The 19,085-nt window shown below is 39.6% G+C and overlaps 1 protein-coding gene across 9 annotated transcripts in view; it reads right to left on the reverse strand.

Moving 5' to 3' along the window:
- Window positions 1-4,526: 4,526 nt before the first annotated feature.
- HHLA2 (HHLA2 member of B7 family) overlaps window positions 4,527-19,085 on the reverse strand; it is a 160,329-nt gene continuing 145,770 nt past the window's right edge. For 7 of the 9 annotated variants that reach the window (XM_079922882.1, XM_079922885.1, XM_079922880.1 and 4 more), the window contains 3 exons: window positions 11,586-11,903; window positions 8,902-9,030; window positions 6,507-6,625 (listed from right to left, as the gene is read on the reverse strand). In XM_079922882.1, the coding sequence (XP_079779008.1) occupies window positions 6,546-6,625; window positions 8,902-9,030; window positions 11,586-11,903 (527 nt within the window). In that variant the 3' untranslated portion in view covers window positions 6,507-6,545. Of the gene's footprint in view, window positions 5,496-6,282; window positions 6,342-6,506; window positions 6,626-8,901; window positions 9,031-11,585; window positions 11,904-19,085 lie in introns of those variants that run through there. The other 2 variants (XM_079922887.1, XM_079922888.1) reach the window with 2 other exon arrangements.

The raw sequence follows: 19,085 nt of genomic DNA on the forward strand, positions 1-19,085 counted from the left end.
CTTCCCTGGTGGCGCAGTGGTTGAGAGTCTGCCTGCCGATGCAGGGGACGTGGGTTCGTGCCCCGGTCCGGGAAGATCCCACATGCCACGGAGTGGCTGGGCCCGTGAGCCATGGCCACTGAGCCTGCGCGTCTGGAGCCTGTGCTCCGCAACAGGAGAGGCCACAGCAGTGAGAGGCCCGCGTACCGCAAAAAAAAAACAAAAAAACAAAAAAACAACTGGTTCTGACAAAATTTTCCTATATTTATTAATTCTACTTGTCCAGGGAGTATGAAGCACTAAGCATTTGAGTGGGATGCACACTGTATTTACGATTCTCAAATGCTTAATTCTAGGTTAATGTGCAGGCTCTGAGCTCCAGGGCCTAGATTCATGTGGGTAGAACCGTCAGAAGTCCAGGGAGCAAAGATGATTAAAGAAGCACAGATGGATCTGCTTGAAATTCTAAGTGAACTCCTTCTATTGTGGGCAAGTATGTGACTTTGTATCATATTGATATGGAGACCCCAGGGGGACACGTTTAAAATTGAGGCCATGGGGCTTCCCCAGTGGCGCAGTGGTTGAGAGTCCTCCTGCCGATTCAGGGGACATGGGTTCGTGCCCTGGCCCGGGAGGATCCCACATGCCACAGAGTGGCTGGGCCCATGAGCCATGGCCGCTGAGCCTGTGCGTCCGGAGCCTGTGCTCCGCAACGGGAGAGGCCACAACAGTGAGAGGCCCGCGTACAGCAAAAAAAAAAAAAAAAAAAAAAAAAAAAAAAATTGAGGCCATGAATGAGAACAAATGCAAGAGTCCTGCTTTTTAGCTATCTTCCCTAAAACAGAGAAAGGGACTGTCTACATCTCTGGTCCACCAAACTTTAGTTCTGATCCAATAGTAGGGGCCAGTGCCCTAATTTTCCTGGTAAAGTGATAGAGTGACAGCACTAAACTGTAGGCTTGGCAGCGTCATTATCTTAGTCTGTTCAGGCTGCCATAACAGAATACCAGAGACTGAATGGCTTACAAACTACAAATATTTCTCATGGTTCTGGAGGCTGGGAAGTCCAAGGTCATGGTGCTGGCGGATTTGGTATCTGGTGAGGGCCACTTCCCTGTAGACGGCCCTCTTCCCACTGTAACCTCCCATGGTAGAAAGAGAAGGAAGAAGCTCTCTGGGGTCTTTTTTGCATAAGGGCATTAATCCCAGTCACAAGGACTCAACCCTCATGACCTAATCACTTCCCAAAGGCCCCATCTCCTACTACCATCACCATGGGGGTTAGGATTTCAACCTATGAATTTTGTGGGCGGGGACACAAACTTCATATTGTGGCAGTTAGAGTAGCCTAAGCTTCCTCATTGAGATTGTTCCCAGAAACACAGTTTTAAAGTGTGATCTGGCTTTAGAAGGAGAGAATTAAAGGGGGTTGGATACCCTCCACAGAATGCCTACAGAGTACTTAGCACAGGCAACATCATTTCAGTTTTAAAAACATGGTACATGCTTGGTCTTTCTTATTTATTATAAATGAATTACTAATAACCGTTCAAGATAAGTAGATAGGGCAGCCAATAATAAATACTACCTTATGGGAGGGCGAAGGATCTCTTTTGAAGAAGAGACTGGTTGGTTATATTGAATATATTTGGATCCAAATATGAGAAATATGAGACATTTGCAGACTCCAGAAGTTTCCTATTGATGAGCAAGTAGTTGTCTCAGGGATAAGGCCTATATGGAGAGATCCAGTTAAGTGGTTTGAACTCTGGCCTCAGTTTGAGAAGTGTTATGGCCTCAGATTGGGGTCTTCTGTGCAGAACCTGCCCAGCAACCCCACGTAATGGATTTGTTTAGGGAAATACTTCACACGTGCGGCAATTGCACTCAGCTGCAGGAGGTCGAAGGGCCTCGGAAACAGATGTAATGCATTCGACTTTGTCACGATTATTTCCAACAAAGAATAAAATGAGTGAAGCAGAAATTGCTTCTGAGAGGCCAGAGATGAATAGGAAAATCGTCCTTGGCAGTGCAATGACTAACTGTTTTCCATTCACAGGAGGAGAGCCTGAAATTCCTTCAACTGTCATAAACCAAAGGAAAAGGTTTTCTCATAGAACTGTGCATCAGGTCTGTGGAGCAAATCGGTGATGTGGCTAGTGTCTCCCTCATGGGGTCTTCTATAGAGGGCGCTGCCTTCGCTGGCAATGCAAGGCGCGCAAAAAATTGAGTGACCGAGCACACCCTTGCGGTGAATTACCGGTGTCTGCTTTCTCTCATGCAGATAATTGCCTCAATTCCCTGCCTCCCTTTGAAGCTAATGAAGAGTTGGCTAAGTCCTGCTTACGTCTGGAAAGCACTGGGTTTGGTTCTTGGTATGCGTTGCACTAATGAAAGTCACAGGAATCTCACAGAACACGCTGATATTCTGTTTTTCAGGTTCATGAAGAATGACCAGTCCTTGTTTATAAAGGACAGAGGCTGGAGAAGTACAAGGAGGTACTGTTTTATGGCCAGAAACTTAAGTTGCATTTGAAACATACACTTAATTTTTTTACTGAAGTATAGTTGATATACAACGTTATATTAGTTTCAGGTGTACAACACAGTGAGTCGACATTTGTAAATTATACTCCATTTAAAGTTATTATAAAATGTTGGTTATATTCCTTGTGCTGTACATTGCATCCTTGTGCCTCATTTATTTTATACCTAGTAGTTTGTACCTCTTAATCCCCTTCCCCTCCCTCTACTCCTCCCGCTACTGGTGACCACTAGTTTGTTCTCTGTATCTATAAGTCTCTGTTTTGATATATCCACTCATTTGTGAAACAGACATTTTAAAAAACATGTTTATGCTGTGTCAAAAGTAGTTTAAACAAGGTGATCAGAAAATGAAATAATAAAAGGGAATATTGTTGCTTCCAAGTGTAGTGGGGATTTTTTTGATTTTTTTTTAACTTTCCTCAGAGGCAAGTAAACATTTCCCATGAAAAATTAAATAGATGCAAGAATCTTTTAAATTCTGATGTTAAAAAAATACTTTGTCCATATTGCTTCTTAATGAGTAATATTCACAGAAGACATGAGCTATGTTATGGTCCACGGGGACTAAGGCATATTGGTAAATGGTTATTACTGAAGTTAGTGAACTCTGCTGGCCTTATTTCTACATCTGTGAGTCTGTATTTTTAGCCACTAATGGTGGGAGACAACAGGCTTTTCTTAGCATTCTATAGTGATTTACATATAGTCATAGTTGGTCATTTTGCACTTGTAGGTAAAACCCTCCTGCTGGACAACCATGTAGGCTACATACTTGTGCAATACTGAAACAACACCCACTCAAGATGTTCAGATCAGTGATAGCTGGTATGCTGTCTTTGTATTGTACCAGTTTGGCTAAGCTGGAGGTACGTTTCCTGTGTGGTTCTGGATTAAAGTTGGTCACAAGAGAAATATGCACCAGATTTGAGAGGAAGAAGTGAAGGAACAGCTGGGTTCTTTCTGTGCTCATAAGGTCATTGTATGGCCCCAGGCACAGTGATAGCTGGCAACTATTACTCCAGGCTAAAAAGGTGAGTTAGCTGGGATGGGCCACAGCTCTGTGGACCCACAGCTCTCTCAGCTCCTGTCAGAATCCTCGCCCGGCAGGTATGCAGCTCCATGGCAATGGGCGCCAGCTTATCATCTTACAGGTCACTCACAGTGTTGACTTTGGAGGCCCTGAGAGACTGCATGGGGTCCAGTTTGTTCTTATAAATTCCAGTCCATCCTCAGTCCGTGTCCAGCTGTCCTTCCTGACCGCTGGCACAACTGACCGACAGCGACCTCAGGCCCAGCACCAGATGCAGAGGGGACAGCCTGGTGCAGACTTCTTCACCAGTGCCCACAGTTCTATAATGTTGAATCTCTGTAATAAATAAATCCTTATTCTGTCGTTCTCAGCAGTCTGCCTCTCTGATCCAACCTGCTTCACACAGGTGGCTCTAAGATTAATTCAGGGACCCAGCGGCGTTGAAGGACACAGAGTCCTTCTTGTCCACCATCCTCAATGTGTTGGCTTTGGTCTTTAAATTTATCACCCTCATCACCGTAAGTAGACTAGAGCAATTCTGAGCACTTTCTCCTCACCAAGTGTCTTATGTGCTTTTTTCTAAAGTTTTTCTTTAAGCGTCCTTAATACTTTACCGTTTGTGATGAACACTGGTCACAACATTGTAGCAAATACCTGAAGTCAACAGAGCTATGTGCAAAGTAGGAGATTGTGAAAGAAGTCCAGCTGATAAAGAAAATTGGATCAGGTAGTATTTTTTGTTGTTAACATCTTTATTGGGGTATGATTGCTTTACAATCGTGTGTTAGTTTCTGCTTTATAACAAAGTGAATCAGTTATACATATGTTCCCATATCTCTTCCCTCTTGCGTCTCCCTCCCTCCCACCCTCCCTATCCCACCCCTCCAGGCGGTCACAAAGCCCCGAGCTGATCTCCCTGTGCTGTGCGGCTGCTTCCCACTAGCTATCTATTTTATATTTGGTAGTGTATATATGTCCATGCCTCTCTCTCGATCAGATAGTATTAATACACAATTGAGGATTGGTTTTCTCCTGTAAGCTATACGGTTAAAAACTTGAATAAGTTAACAAAAGTCTTGGTTTGGCTTTCTTTCTTTTATATTGATGATGAAATTGAGAACAGATCATCTAGTCAGCTGAATTATCCATTCTCTCCTTGCATAAAATTTATGAAAATCTAAATTTATTAGAAATCTGATTAACAATATGACAACTGAGCCAAAAGAGTAAATCAAATTATCTTCATAACTAGGGTCACTCGGCTATGCAAACCCTGGTGTTGAAGGGTACAACCCAACCCCAGAGATGTCAATTCTTGAGTTGATAGGGCCCTTTGCACCCTGGGTAGTCTTAGAGATACTGACATTCTTACTCTTTGGGGCTCCTAAGACTCACCATACTAAATCTAATTGATTAAACTGATATTAACCATTCATATAAAACTAGAGTACAATACTTTAGCAAATCCATTGCCTGTTTTCTAGGCTCTGGTTTTTCACCTTTTCACTATAGTGACTTCTGCTTCTACCACTCACCCATCATTAGTTAATCAGATTTTGAATCATCTCTTAGTGATTCATTTCTTCTGAGTTCTTGGAGGAAACCTCACTGTAGCCTCCTGGGCTGATTGCAGCAGGAATGTAAATGAATGGGATAGTTCTTTTCCAAGCTGAACTGGAACCCTTGGCATCCAGGCATTTATAATCTTGATGCATGTAGGGGGGTCAATGAATGATTCTTAGGGCGTGAGAAAGAAGGTAATTATTCTCTTTCCACTATCACAAGTCTTTGCAATGGCAGAATTGTTGGGTCATGACAAGCCATTGCTGGAATCGCAGTGAAGAAAGGGGAGGTGAGATCACTGGATATTAAGGATGTTTGTGCTGTGTTGTCAATTCCTGTCTTCACTTCCTTTACTGAATGAATATTCTGAAAGAGCCTAGAACCAAGAAAAATGGACTCAAAATCACCATTGTTCATGTCAGAATAACCATTTTTATCTTAAGTATTTAAATGCTGGTAGTGTTTTGTTTTGTTTTCTGGGAGGAGGGAGCTTTAAGCTACTGTTTGCATCTGTAATCCAAGATCCATGAGACAGTTATAAAATAAGTAGTTATGAAGTCTGGGTCTTATCAGTTAATTTTAATTTTCCTGCTAGATGTTCCTGAGATTTTAACAAGTAGAAAAACAAGTTTACCCCACTCTTTACTGTTATTTATTCTGATTAATGGAACTCATAAATAATAAAAGGTGTGCAGCAAAAAGGAAGTATGCAATCACGCTATAATTCGTAAGTGAATTATAAGTTCTGAAGGAACCTAGAAGTGGCTGGAAAAGTGTAGAAGGTCAGCAGTCTGAGTCCAGGCAGAAATTATAGTCTGCTTTTCTCTTCTTTATCTGTCTGTATTGCCTTCCACTCCTATGCAATCCCATGTTTCCATCAGAATAATAAGTATATTGGTACATAGTGCCATTTGAAATCATCTTTACAAATAACAGTTGGAGATGATAAGAGCACACACTTACTTAAGCAAGTAGAGCATGTTTAATTACAGTGGGAAAAGCCTAAGTGTATTTTTTTCCCCATTCTATTATCCTGCAATCCCTCCTGCCTTTTTTTCTGTGTAAAAGTCCTGCATGATGATGTGTGAATCAGTCAAAACTTCAGTTACCTTTTACAGTAGCATCCTTATACTATAAATAGTTTGATAAAGGAAATGCCTTACCACGTTTTCTTATGCAGTACCGTCATGGCTAGATCTCTGATCAGCAGATGGATGCCCCGCTACAAGAAAAAACAGAACTTAAAAAAACATGGCTTTGCAAACACCCAAATTCTCCCTTATTCCCTCCTCAGTATAATTATATTATTAGAAGCACGTTAGTTACTCCCCTCTTCAAATCTTTTTTCCAACAAACAGCATTAAAAATGCATTTAATATACAAATACCTCATCAGAAACAGACAGCAGTAAATTGTTATGGCTGTTTCAGGGTCCTCCAAAGCAGGGATAAAGGCAATTCAACCAGGCCAGCAATTCCTGGCTCTTTAAGATTGTTGGCCTGATTCCTACCAGATATAAACAATGGAAAATAGCCAAGGTGGTGATGGATAGGAAAAAGAGACATAATGTCATTTCTCAAGGAAGGCCTTCCTTCTGGGTCTTGCTAAAATCTAGGATAATTTATACTAAGGGCATTTTAAAACAGAGTAATAGAAAAGGGACTTTAAAAAGAAAACATACATATGAAACAACAGCCTGGGAACTGGAGGTTTTGTGACTTTTAGTTTAACAGCTTGAAATATATTTTCAGCCCACCTAACTACAGAACTGTGGAACTTCTTTTTATTTTAAGTGGTCAATACCCTAACATGGTTTTTTCTGATATCTCCTGCCTGCTCCTCCAGAATCAGGATCCATCCTGCTCTCTGCCACGGGAAGCTGACCTGGATGGGTTCTACCTGCAGGGCTTCTCTGCCCTCTGGTTTCCAGTTGGGGTGGAGATCAAAGGGAGGGAAGGGCAAAATCAGGTACTTATTCTAGCTCCTTCCCTATAGTCTATCTGTGTCCTCTGAGTGAAGGTCGCCCTCCTTACAACACAGCTTGTTCCATGACTCTCCTTGCAGGTTTTGGGCACTGCTCTTTCTTCTTGTCCCTTCAAGTTCAGGTTTTCTAGCAAAGTTCTGGGGGAATGCACTATCTTCTGTGCTCCCCTTTGTCCAGTTTTGAGTGTGCCAGGTACTTTGTGTTGGACTTGTGCACACTTCCAATATAGAAACTAAACCATCCTTCTTGAGCAGTATGTAGTGCCCCCTCTCCTATAATTGGAACCTATCTAATCACAAGTATCATCATATTAGGGTTTACATGTGGGGGACAAACTAGACTACCTGCAACCTCCCATCTTTTTCTACTTCTGGCAGCTAAGAGAAGCAACAAGTAAGGGGACTGACCTATTAGTATAAACAATCACAGGGCTACAACTGGTGAAATTCTCACTCACTATCACCCTTAAAATCCTACCTTCAATAATGGTGTCTGCTATATCAAATAACCCTAACTTCAGCGGGGGCAATAGGCAAATATCAATCAAAATAAGGGACATGGGATCTATTTAAACCTCCCAGGACACTCAGAGCTTTCTCGGAGAGATTATGAAAGGAGGGAGAGCTTCTTGGGCCCTAGATCTACCTCTGCCACTGGTTAGCTGGGTCATCTTAGGTGGTGCTTATAAGAGTCTGTTTCACATACCTACTTAGAATTTGTGTTAACTTTCTGGATTCTAGTTTTCTGATCTGTAAAATGTGGAAATAAGTAAATTCAAGCTTTTCATAGATCTAATTCTGTTGATAAAAGCAAAGTCTTTTTAGAAGTCCTGTGACCATGGAATCTTAATGTATCATGTTAAATTACTACAAGTAATTAAACTGCTATAAGTAACACAGTTTTCTAGCAGAAAACTTAGAAAAAAGTTTTTTTAAAAACTTAACAAGGATTAAAATAAAATAGCCAATCAAGGACAATGCTGCTTTGAGCAGTAGCAACTGTAGGCGAAACTCAAAGAAAGCGAAAACAGAGCCCAGGGACTTAAGGAAGTCCAGACATAATAGAAGTACCTGGGCAGATGTGTGGTGGAGAGATGTGTAGTACCTCTCTACAAAGGCAAAGAACGTTTTGGCTTCTTTTCAGCTATTTTTCAATGCAAGATAATTCAGATCATCCTGTGTATTATTTTACTGCCATATCTAAATTTTCTCTTTTTAGTAGAAAAAAGAGAAATAAAACAACTTAAATAACACGTGACTTTCAATTCATTTAATCAATTTCCTGTTATTATTAAAATATTCAATGGGGCTTCCCTGGTGGCGCAGCGGTTGGGGGTCCGCCTGCCAATGCAGGGGACGCGGGTTCGTGCCCCGGTCCGGGAGGATCCCACATGCCGCGGAGCGGCTGGGCCCGTGGGCCTTGGCCGCTGAGCCTGCACGTCCGGAGCCTGTGCTCCGCGGCGGGAGGGCCACAACAGTGAGAGGCCCGCGTGCCGCCAAAAAAAAAAAAAAAAAAAAATTCAATGAAAAACTGGCAGTGTGATTCAATGGATGTGCTTGTATATAGCTTGCTGTGTCTCTGACCATTTAACTCAGGATAATTTCCTAGAAGTAAATAGTTAGGTGGAAATGTGGGCACCTTTTAAAGAATTTTTGAAAAAGTTTAAAAACAGCTCTGCAGAAAATTCAGATCTATTTACATGCCTAGCAGCAGTGTAGGTGTGCAGCTGCAGGTGTATCTTTGATACACCTCTACCTGAACACCCAGGCACAAGACCAAATCCTCCATGAGATATTACCTGTGTAGGAAGACATGCATCTTCTTGATTTAACAGCTAGGGTTAACAAAATTGCCACCATGACTGCCACCAATGTTGAAATTATTCCGACAACTGTTCCTTGACTTGCTTCAACAAAAAGTCTATAAGCTGGAAGAAAAGTTACCAGAAAATAAAAGAAAATGTATAGATGGTGAGTAGAGTATATTTACTAATTTTATAACTAGCTATTTCTGCGTTCTGGATGGGAGACAGATTTCATATTAGTGAAAAAACTCTTCCTAGTGAAAAGACCCATTAAAGATATGAACAACAGCCCTGTCTGGACCAGAGTTGTTCATGAGCATAAATAATAACTCCCAACCTCAATGTGTCTATTGTGGGAAACCTGCCAAAGCTGTGATATTAACCAATCTGGGGCCTAGTGGGGATGAGAGTCAGGAGAGAAAAAGTCTGAAAACTTGAGAGACAATGAGTCTTCTATGTATTTTAAGTCTATTGTTTTTTACTGTAATAAGATAATCAACACACTTTTACAAAGGAATAATTATGACTACAAACTAGCCTCAGCCTAGTGTATTCCTTGGGGGATGAAGGGAGGTTGCAGTGTACCCTTGGCTTGGACAAGGCAGGATCCTAGAGGAATAGAGATGAGTAGTGCAGAGGGGATGAGAAGAGTTGAGTAGGAGCCATGATCTTGAGTAAAAGGTGACAGGTGACCACCAGGATAACCGATAGTGCTTGGAGCTCCTCAGGAATAACTGGAGGAGCCAGAACTCTTTTCAGCATCTTGGTTGGAACTAGCATTGTTATAATTGGTATTAAAGGAAGTGGGGAACTCAGAAGCCAGAAACTTGGAGACCTTGAGTAACCAAAGTCAGAACCAGCTAATCTTATAATCCACGTTCTACCAAAGAGTAAGGAGCAAGCATTAGAGAACAGAGGTCAAATTCAGGGGGGAAGATAATTATGGCTTTTCTTTAAAATGAACAGCTCTATATAATGGATGTCAGTTTTTATGAATATACTTTTACTTAATGGTTTACAACCAATAAAACATTTATCTCTCCACACATTTGTCATCCTGAAATTCTATACCCACGTAGAGAAGGAGTAATTAAGTAGGAATGTTGACTTCCTAAAGTGTTTTCATAGGCATATTTTTCCTCCTGAAGAAAATTCTGCAATGTATAGCTTCTTACTTTATCCATGACCCTCAGTTCCCCCATCTGTAAAGGGATTTGTCCAAGATCACATATTGATTCAGCAGCAAAATTTAGCAAGAATTATTTAATTTCATTCAATTCAGTGCAACCTTTCTAGAGAAGATCCAGACTCTAGGAATCATAAGCCCCACTATCTGGGCCTCCTTTTCAAATACTGCAGTATTTCCTGGGCAAGGCAGCAAGCAGAAAATTGCAGTTCACTACAGAACAGCAAGTTTCCTTGAAAGAGTGTTTCTCCTGTTCCCTGCCCCGATGGGGTAGTTCCTGCTATAGACCTCTTTCTGGGGGGAAGTATGGGCAAACCCTCTTGCAGTCTCAACTGACCAGTATTTTACTTCAGAATGAGAGGTTCTGAAAAGCTTTTCTTTGACAGAGGTGGAATGGTCATGATGCTTCACTTTGTGTAAACTGAAAATTAGACCTCTAATTAGAAAGATGGGCCAGATGTGGTCTTCAGACTGTTTCTTCCTGATTATTTTTCTAAACTCCAAAATGAATCCAACATTTAAGAAAATAGAATTAAAGCTTAACTGTATTTTATGTAAAAGTGACAGTCCTATTTTGGGGAAAAATAGGAGCTTCATCTGCATCTCAGTTTTCAGTGCCCTCAAAGTAGCAACTCTACAAAGGGAGTGTTATCACTCAGTGTCTTGAAGTTTCTATCTATTTGAAGTTGTCCTTGACCCAAGGACAACTCTGTATTCTTATCTCCAAAACGCACTACATAGAATCTCCAAACCTTCAAATCTGTTATTTCTCCTAATTTTCATAACTATAATGATAAAAATATTTCTAAAACATATGTTCCACTGACTTATATTTTAATAAAGAATAGAAAGAGGAGTGCCGTGGTCTCCCATGATGTCAAGTTGATCACTTAAGGGTAAGGGTGATCAGCCCACCTTGAAAGTCAACTTCATGAGTACACAGTCTATGACTCTATGGATACTGGACTAGAAATATTTTAATTAATGAGTTTTACCAGTTAGCTACCAATAGAGGTAAGAAAAAAATGAGCCGAATCAGGCATACACGTAATGTTTCAAATGCCCTTTGGTAACTGTTTTCACCAGATTCACAGACCATGCTTCCCCAGCATCCAGCAGAGTCCAAATTCTAACTTCCTCCTGTACCTACACAGCTTCAACTCCCCAAACCCAGATCCTGAGGCACAGTGGTAACAGGAACTGAAGATGCTCAGCCCACAGAGTAACAAAACATATAGGTTCCCTCTTCATTTCTGAAGCCCTGAAACCCTAAAAAGGAAATCTTCTGGGAGTAATTTCTTTTTTTTCAATGCAAGACTTGCCTGTGGTTGAAGGAAGGAGATTGTCTTGACTGGAAGTATCCCTGTAAACAGTATTTTCAGAAATTCTATTCAAAGGTATTCTTGAAATGGCAACCTAATTTTCCTGTTTGATGTTCACAATCTCTACTGCTGTACCCGAAACCCATTATGCAACCCTACTTGTAACTTACCTACATACAGTGTTTGGATGGTGAGTAAAGTATATTTGCTTGAAGAAATGTTGCACAGGTATTCTCCACTGTCTGAAAGACGAAGATCCTTCAAAGTCAAAGAGAAGTCATGCAGGCTTATCAGAATTTTGTTCCGTGAAAGTAGGGGTTCATTGATAATTGTTTCTTGTGAGGAGTTCAGAAAGTGAGCCAGGACCAAAGAATTCCCACTGTCCACCCTGGACCAAGTGACCCTGAAATCTTCATTTGGTAGGAAAAAACTGTTTTCAGGTTTACACGAGAGTGAAACATTTTCCCTTTCATTTTTACGAAGGGCATCTAAAAACAGAATAGAAAAGTAAAGATTAATGAAAACAAAATTTTCAAATGAATTTTCTAAGTTACACCTAGAAATATCTTTGAAAATACCTTTTGGAAAGCAATGAGATATTTGTACTGTGGAGTTTATTAAAAGCTTTACTACCACTATTTCAAAGTCTCCCACCAAGGTTAAGCTTAGGCTTCAGGAGACCTAAGCCTGGGCCAGCTAGGGAGGTGACACACCTGGTTTTTAACTCCTACAGCCTGGCGGTGATCACTCAAGAATGTTGCTATGGTTATCAGCCTTTTAAACTCAGTGATCTTCCTCTGCTGACCCTGAGTGCTGGAGTTACGTCCTTGTCACTATCTACACCGTGGCAGTCTCTGCTAATTTCATGGTCTCAACCACTTCTTAATCTCTCTTTCAAGACAGAGTCTCTTTTCTTGCACGTAAGAAGTATATTTCTAACTGTGCAGGTAATTCCTCACTGGACCGAGCTCTTAGAACAGGGACTCTGCTGGGTATTCTTAGCTTGTCCCTCCAGAGCTAACTCCATCTTGTCCTTCCTATTCTCTAGTTCTGTCAGCTGGCCTCTATGGACTACCATGAATTGTTCTCCCTGGTTCTAGACATACCTACTTTGCAGTCCACCTGTGCGAGAGTGATGCCAAAGCAAGCCATCTAAAATGCCACTTCCAGTCGCTCCAATATTTCATAACCTTCTTTGGCTCCATACTACCTCCAGGGCTGGCTCAAGCTCTTCAGCAAGATGAAGCCATTTGATCTGGTTTTTGCCTTCTACTCTAGGCTTATCTTTTGATACTTCAGTTTAACCCTCAACCATTTATATTTCCACAAATTCAAGCAATATTTACTCCTCTGTGCTTTTGTGTCTAGTATGTTTTTTGCCTGGAATGCCTATGTTCTCCTGGAATTTCCTACTGCTCTTTTAAAATTCTGCCCTTATGCAACTTCCTTAAGCATATGTTCTGTAAAAACCTGACCCACACCCAACCATGGTGAACAGAATTACTCACTCTCTTTGTATGCTGCATTCCTGGTTTAGTTTTATTTTTACATGTTTGTACTAGATGCTGTGGATCCAGAAGTAAGAGTCCACAGCATCTAGTACACATCCGGTTCTTAAGTTCACAGTCTGAGAGTGACAAAGCTTGGTACATAATAGATCCTCAACAAGACAAAATAACGCTGAGCCTAAGGAACTGTTGGAACTCCAGGATACTCATTTCTGAATAAACATGAGAAATTATGATTTTCCTTAGAAAATATTTGCAATTTAATATTTTCAACCCTTTCCCATGATTCCATTGCTGCCTGGCTGATGAACAGAGAACACTGGCTGCTCACATTATTGACATCATATAAAGGTAGTGGATAGTTCATATTTTTAGTGTCTTCTTGGTGAATATTTTGAGAATTTGAAACTCAGGGGTAGAGGCAGGGCCAAGATGGCAGAGTAGGAGGACCCTAAGCTCACCTCCTCCCACAGACACACTAAAACTACAACTACATATAGAACAACTCTCTCTGAGAATGACCTGAAGACCAGCAGAATGGCTCATCTATAACTAAGGATATAAAGAAAAAATACACCAAGGTGAATAGGAGGGGAAGAGAAGTGATCTAGTCAGGACCCACACCCATGAGGGAGACCCTGCACTGCTCCAGCTCCACCCCTGTCAAGGCAGTAGTCCTCATATGCCCCAGGAAAAGCCCTGGCCTGTGCCAGACTCCAGCTCTAGCCCCCCTGGCTCCAGCCTGCACCTACCAAGGCTGCACCCCCAGCATGCCCCAGAAGAAGCCCTGGCCTGTGATTGGCTCAGCTCTAGTCCCCACCCCTCACCAAGGCAGCAGCCCCCAACACACCTCAGGAGAAGCCCCAGTCCATACCAGGCTCCAACTCTAGCCCACCCCACCCCCCAGCTCCAGCCCGTGCCAGTGATAGCCCTGGTATGCCCCAGAAAAGTCCCCTCTCCATGCTTGCTTCATATCCAGCTCTCCCACCAAAGCCACTGGGCACACGGAGACTGCATAGGGAGACTCTCACAAAAGGACATACCTTCAAGACTGAGATAGGTAATTGTCTTGCCTAGTTTTATAAACACAAACAGAGAGTTGAACAAATTGAAAAGACAGAGAAATATGTCCCAAATGAAAGAACTACCCTAATGAAATGGAGATAAGTAGTTTACCTGATAAAGAGTTCAAAGCAATGGTCATTAAAATGCTCACCAGGGGCTTCCCTGGTGGCGCAGTGGTTGAGAGTCCACCTGCCGATGCAGGGGATGCGGGTTTGTGCCCCGGTTCGGGAGGATCCCACGTGCCGTGGAGCGGCTGGGCTCGTGAGCCATGGCCGCTGGGCCTGTGCGTTTGGAGCCTGTGCTCCGCAAAGGGAGAGGCAGCAACAGTGAGAGGCCCGAGTACGGCAAAAAAAAAAAAAAAACACAACAAAAAATGCTCACCAAACTCAATAAAAGAACAGAGGAACACAGTAAGAACTTCAACAAAGAATTAGAAAATATAAAAAAGAGCTGAAGAATACAATAACTGAAATGAAAATTGGAATCAAGAGCAGATTAGGTAATACAGAAGAATGCATAAGTGACCTGGAAGATAGAATAGTGGAAACCACCCAATCAGAACAACAAAAAAGAAAAAATACATTTTTAAAATGAGGATAGTTTAAGGGGACCTCTGGGACAACATCAAGCATACTAACATTCATATTATAGGTGTTCCAGAAGGAGAAGAGAGAAAGGGGTAGAAAACATATTTGATGAAATAATGGCTAAAAATTCCCCTAATCTGAAGAAGGAAAAAGATATTCAGGTCCAGGAATCTCAAAGAGTCCCAAACAAGATGAACCCAAAGAGATCTACACCAACATATCATAATCGAAATGGCAAAAGTTAAAGACAAAAAAATTTTCAAGGCAGCAAGAGAAAAACAAAGAGTCACATAAAAGGGAACTCTTATAAGACCATCAGCTAATTTTTCAGCAGAAACTTTGCAGTCTAGAAGGGAGTGATATGATAGATTTAAAATTCTGAAAGGGGAAAAACCCTACAACCTAGGTTACTCTACCAAGGAAGGTTATCATTCAGAATTGAAGAAGAAATAGTTTCCCAGATAAGCAAATGATCTTAAATGACACATTAGACTAAATGGACTTAATAGATAACTAGAAACCGTTCCATACAAAAAAACATCAGAATATACATTCTTTTCAACTTCACATGGAACATTCTCCAGGATAGGTCACAATGCTAGGTTATAAAACAAGTCTCAATAAATTTAAGAAGACTGAAATCACGTCAAGCATCTTTTCTGACTACAATAGTATAAAGCTAGAAATCAATTATGGAAAACTGGAAATAGCACAAACGTGGAGACTAAACAATATGCTACTAAAAAACAAAGTGTTGATGAAGAAATAAAAGAGGAAATCAAAAAACACCTTGAGACAAATGAAAATAGAAACACAATGTTCCAAAATCTATGGGATGCATCACAAGCAATTCTAAGAGGGAAGTATATCACGATACTGGCCCACCTCAAGAAACAAGAAAAATCTCAAATGACGTATCTTTTCTAAAGGATATAGAAAAAGAAAAATGAATAAAGACCAAAGCTAGTATAGAAATGAAATACCAAAGGTCAGAGTGAAAATAAACGAAGTAGAGACCAAAAAACAATAGAAAAGATCAATGAAACTAAGAGCTGTTTCTTTGAAAAGATAAACAAAATTGGAAAAACCTTTAGCCAGACTCATCAAGAAAAAAAGATGTGCTAAATAAATAAAATTAGAAAGAGGAGAAGTTACAACCAATATCACAGAAATACAATCATCAGAGAATACTATAAACAGTTATACATCAACAAATAGGACAACCTGGAAGAAATGGATAAGCTCCTAGAAACTTATACTCTTCCAGGACTAATTTAGGAGGAAATAGAAAAGCTGAACAGACTGATTTCTAGTAATGAAACTGAATCAGTACTAAAAAAATTCCAACAAACAAAAGTCCAGGATGAAATGGCTTCACAGGAGAATTCTACCAAATATTTAAAGAAGAGTTAATATCTATCCTTCTCAAACTATTCCAAAAAATTGAAGAGGAGAGAACACTTCCAAACACATTCTACAATGCCACATTACCCTGATACCAAACCAATCAAAGACACTACAAGAAATGAAAATTACTGGCCAATATCCCCCAAAAAATTAGATTCAAAAATCGTCAACAAAATATTGTAAGCCAAATTAATTCAACAACACATTAAAAGGATCATATGTTATGATCAAGTATAATTTTTCCCAGGAATGCAAGGATGGTTTAATATCCATCAGTCAATCAATCTGATATACCACATTAATAAAGCAAAGGATAAAAATCACATGATCATCTCAAAAGATGCAGAAAAAGCATTTGACAAAATCCAACAACCACTTATGATAAAAACTCTCAACAAAGTTGGTTTGGAGAGAACATACATTCACATAAAAAGGCCATATATAACAAACCCACAGGTAACGTCATACTCAAGGGTGAAAAGCTGAAAGCTTTTCCTCTAAGATCAGGAACAAGACAAGGATGCCACTCTTGCCACTTCTATTTAACATAGTATTGGAAATCCTAGCTACAGCAATCAGACAAGAAAAAAAATAAATAAAAGGCAACCCAAATTAGAAGAAAAGAATCCAAATTGTTGCTATTTGCAGATGACATGATACCATACATAAAAAACCCACAAAATCTCCACCAAAAAGCTATTAGAATAAACAAATTCAATAAATTTGCAGGATACAGAGTCAATGTACAAAAAATCAGTTGGGTTTCTGTACATTAATAAAAAATATCAGAAAGAGAAATTAAGAAAAGTCTTATTTATAATTAAATAAAAAAGAATGAAATATGTAGGAATAAATCTAACCAAGGACATGAAAGACCTGTACTTTGAAAACTGTAAGACACTGATAAAAGAAATTGAAAACAATACAAATAAATGGAAAGCTATTCTGTGTACATGGATTGGAAAAAGTTAACATTGTTAAAACGTCCATACTACCCAAAGCAATCTACAGATCCAATGCAACCTCTATCAAAATATCCATGACATTTTTCACAGAACTAGAACAAATAATTCTAAAGTTTGTGTGGAAACACAAATTATTGATGATTAGTGATTTTTTTTGGCCAAATAGCCAAAAAAATCTTCAGGAAGAAGAAAGCTAGAGTTATCATGCTCCCTGACTTCAAACTACACTACAAAGCTATAGTAATCAAAATAGTATGGTACTGGCACAAAGCTCAGACACATAGATCACTGGAACCGAATAGAGCACCCAGAAATAAACCCATGCACTTATGGTCAATTAATCTACGACAAAGGAGGCAAAAATATACAGTGGAAAAAAGACAGTCTCCTTAATAAGTGGTGTTGTGAAAACTAGACAGCTATATGTAAAAGAATAAAACTAGAATATTTTCTCATACCATATACAAAAATAAACTCACAACAAGTTAAAGACTTAAATGTAGGAACTGAAATCATAAAATTCCTGGAAGAATATATAGGTAGTATGCTCTTTGATATAAGTCTTAACAATACTTTTTTGATCTGTCTCCTCAGGCAAGGGCAACAAAAGCAAAAATAAACAAATGAGACCTAATCAAATTTTAAAACTTTTACACAGGGAAGGAACCCATCAGTGAAACTGAAAGGTGACCTACTGAAAGGTAGAAGATATTTGTAAATGATATAATACCTGGTAAGGGTTTAATATCCAAAACATATAAAGAACTCATACAACTCAATATGAAACAAACAAACAAAAAAAGATCTGATTTTTAAAAATGGGCAGAGGCCTGAGTAGACATTTTCCCAAATAAGACATACAGATGACCAACAGGCACATGAAAAGATGTTCAACATCACTAATCATCAGGGAAATGCAAATCAATGCAACTGCAGTGAGATATCACCTCACACCTGTCAGAATCACTGTTATCAAAAAGACAACAAATAACAAGTGTCGGTGAGGATGTGGAGAAAAGGGAATCCTTGTGCACTGTTGGTGGGAATTTAAATTGGTGCAGTCACTATGGAAAACATGATGGAGGTTCCTCAAAAATTAAAAATAGAACTACCATATGATCCAGGAATTTGACTCCTGCATATTTATCTGAAGGAAAAAAACACACTAATTCAAAAAGATATATGCACCCCAATGTTCATAGCTCATAGAACAATTATTTACAATAGCCAAGATATGTAGGCAACCAAGTGCCCATTGACAGCTGAATGGATAAAGAAGATTTGAGTTACACAGACACACTAAGTAGAATATTACCAAGCCATAAATAAAGAATAAAATCTTGCTATTGTGACAACATGGATGGACCTGGAGGGTATTATAATTAGTAAAATAAGTAGAGAAATAAAGACGAATGCTGTATGTTTTCACTTATATGTGGAATCTAAAAAACAAACATAATAAAACAGAAACAGACTCACAGATACAGAGAACAAACTAGTGGTTACCAGAAGGGAGAGGGATGGGAAGAGAAGCGAAATAGTTAAAGATGATTCAGAGATACAAATTTTCAGTTACAAAATAAATAAGTCACAAAGATGTAATGTCCAGCACAAGGAATATAGTCAATATTTTATAATAACTTTGTATGGTGTGTAATCTATAAAAATATCACTATGTTTTATACCCCAAACTAATATTATTGTAAGTCAACTATACTTCAATAAATTTAAATATTAAAAATAGAAACTCAGGGGAAGAGAAGGCCAAAAAGGAAAGCTAACCTCCACTTTCACCACATAATAGAGATTTACAGAAAAAATTTGCTTTGCTTCTAGTGAAGTATAAAAGAATATTGATAATTTTCCTCAGAATTAGATAAATGGTGCCAAATTAATTTTTCTTCTCCTTAAACTCTTCTTAAACAGTAGCTTATAGATATAGAGACTGGTGAGAGTTTGGGTTTGTTCAAATAAATGAGAGGAAGGAGTAGAGGTGCTGATAAAGATTAATGGGCTAATACTACTTAAGAAGACTAAACAGAAAGAGACTAAACAGAAGCAATACTAATTTCTGTTGGTTGAAAAACTGGCAAGAATCAGAGGTTGTGACCTGCTCGGAAACAAGTATCCTTTCCTTC

Source organism: Stenella coeruleoalba (assembly GCF_951394435.1).
Source record: "Stenella coeruleoalba genome assembly, chromosome: 5".
Classification (NCBI taxonomy): domain Eukaryota; kingdom Metazoa; phylum Chordata; class Mammalia; order Artiodactyla; family Delphinidae; genus Stenella; species Stenella coeruleoalba.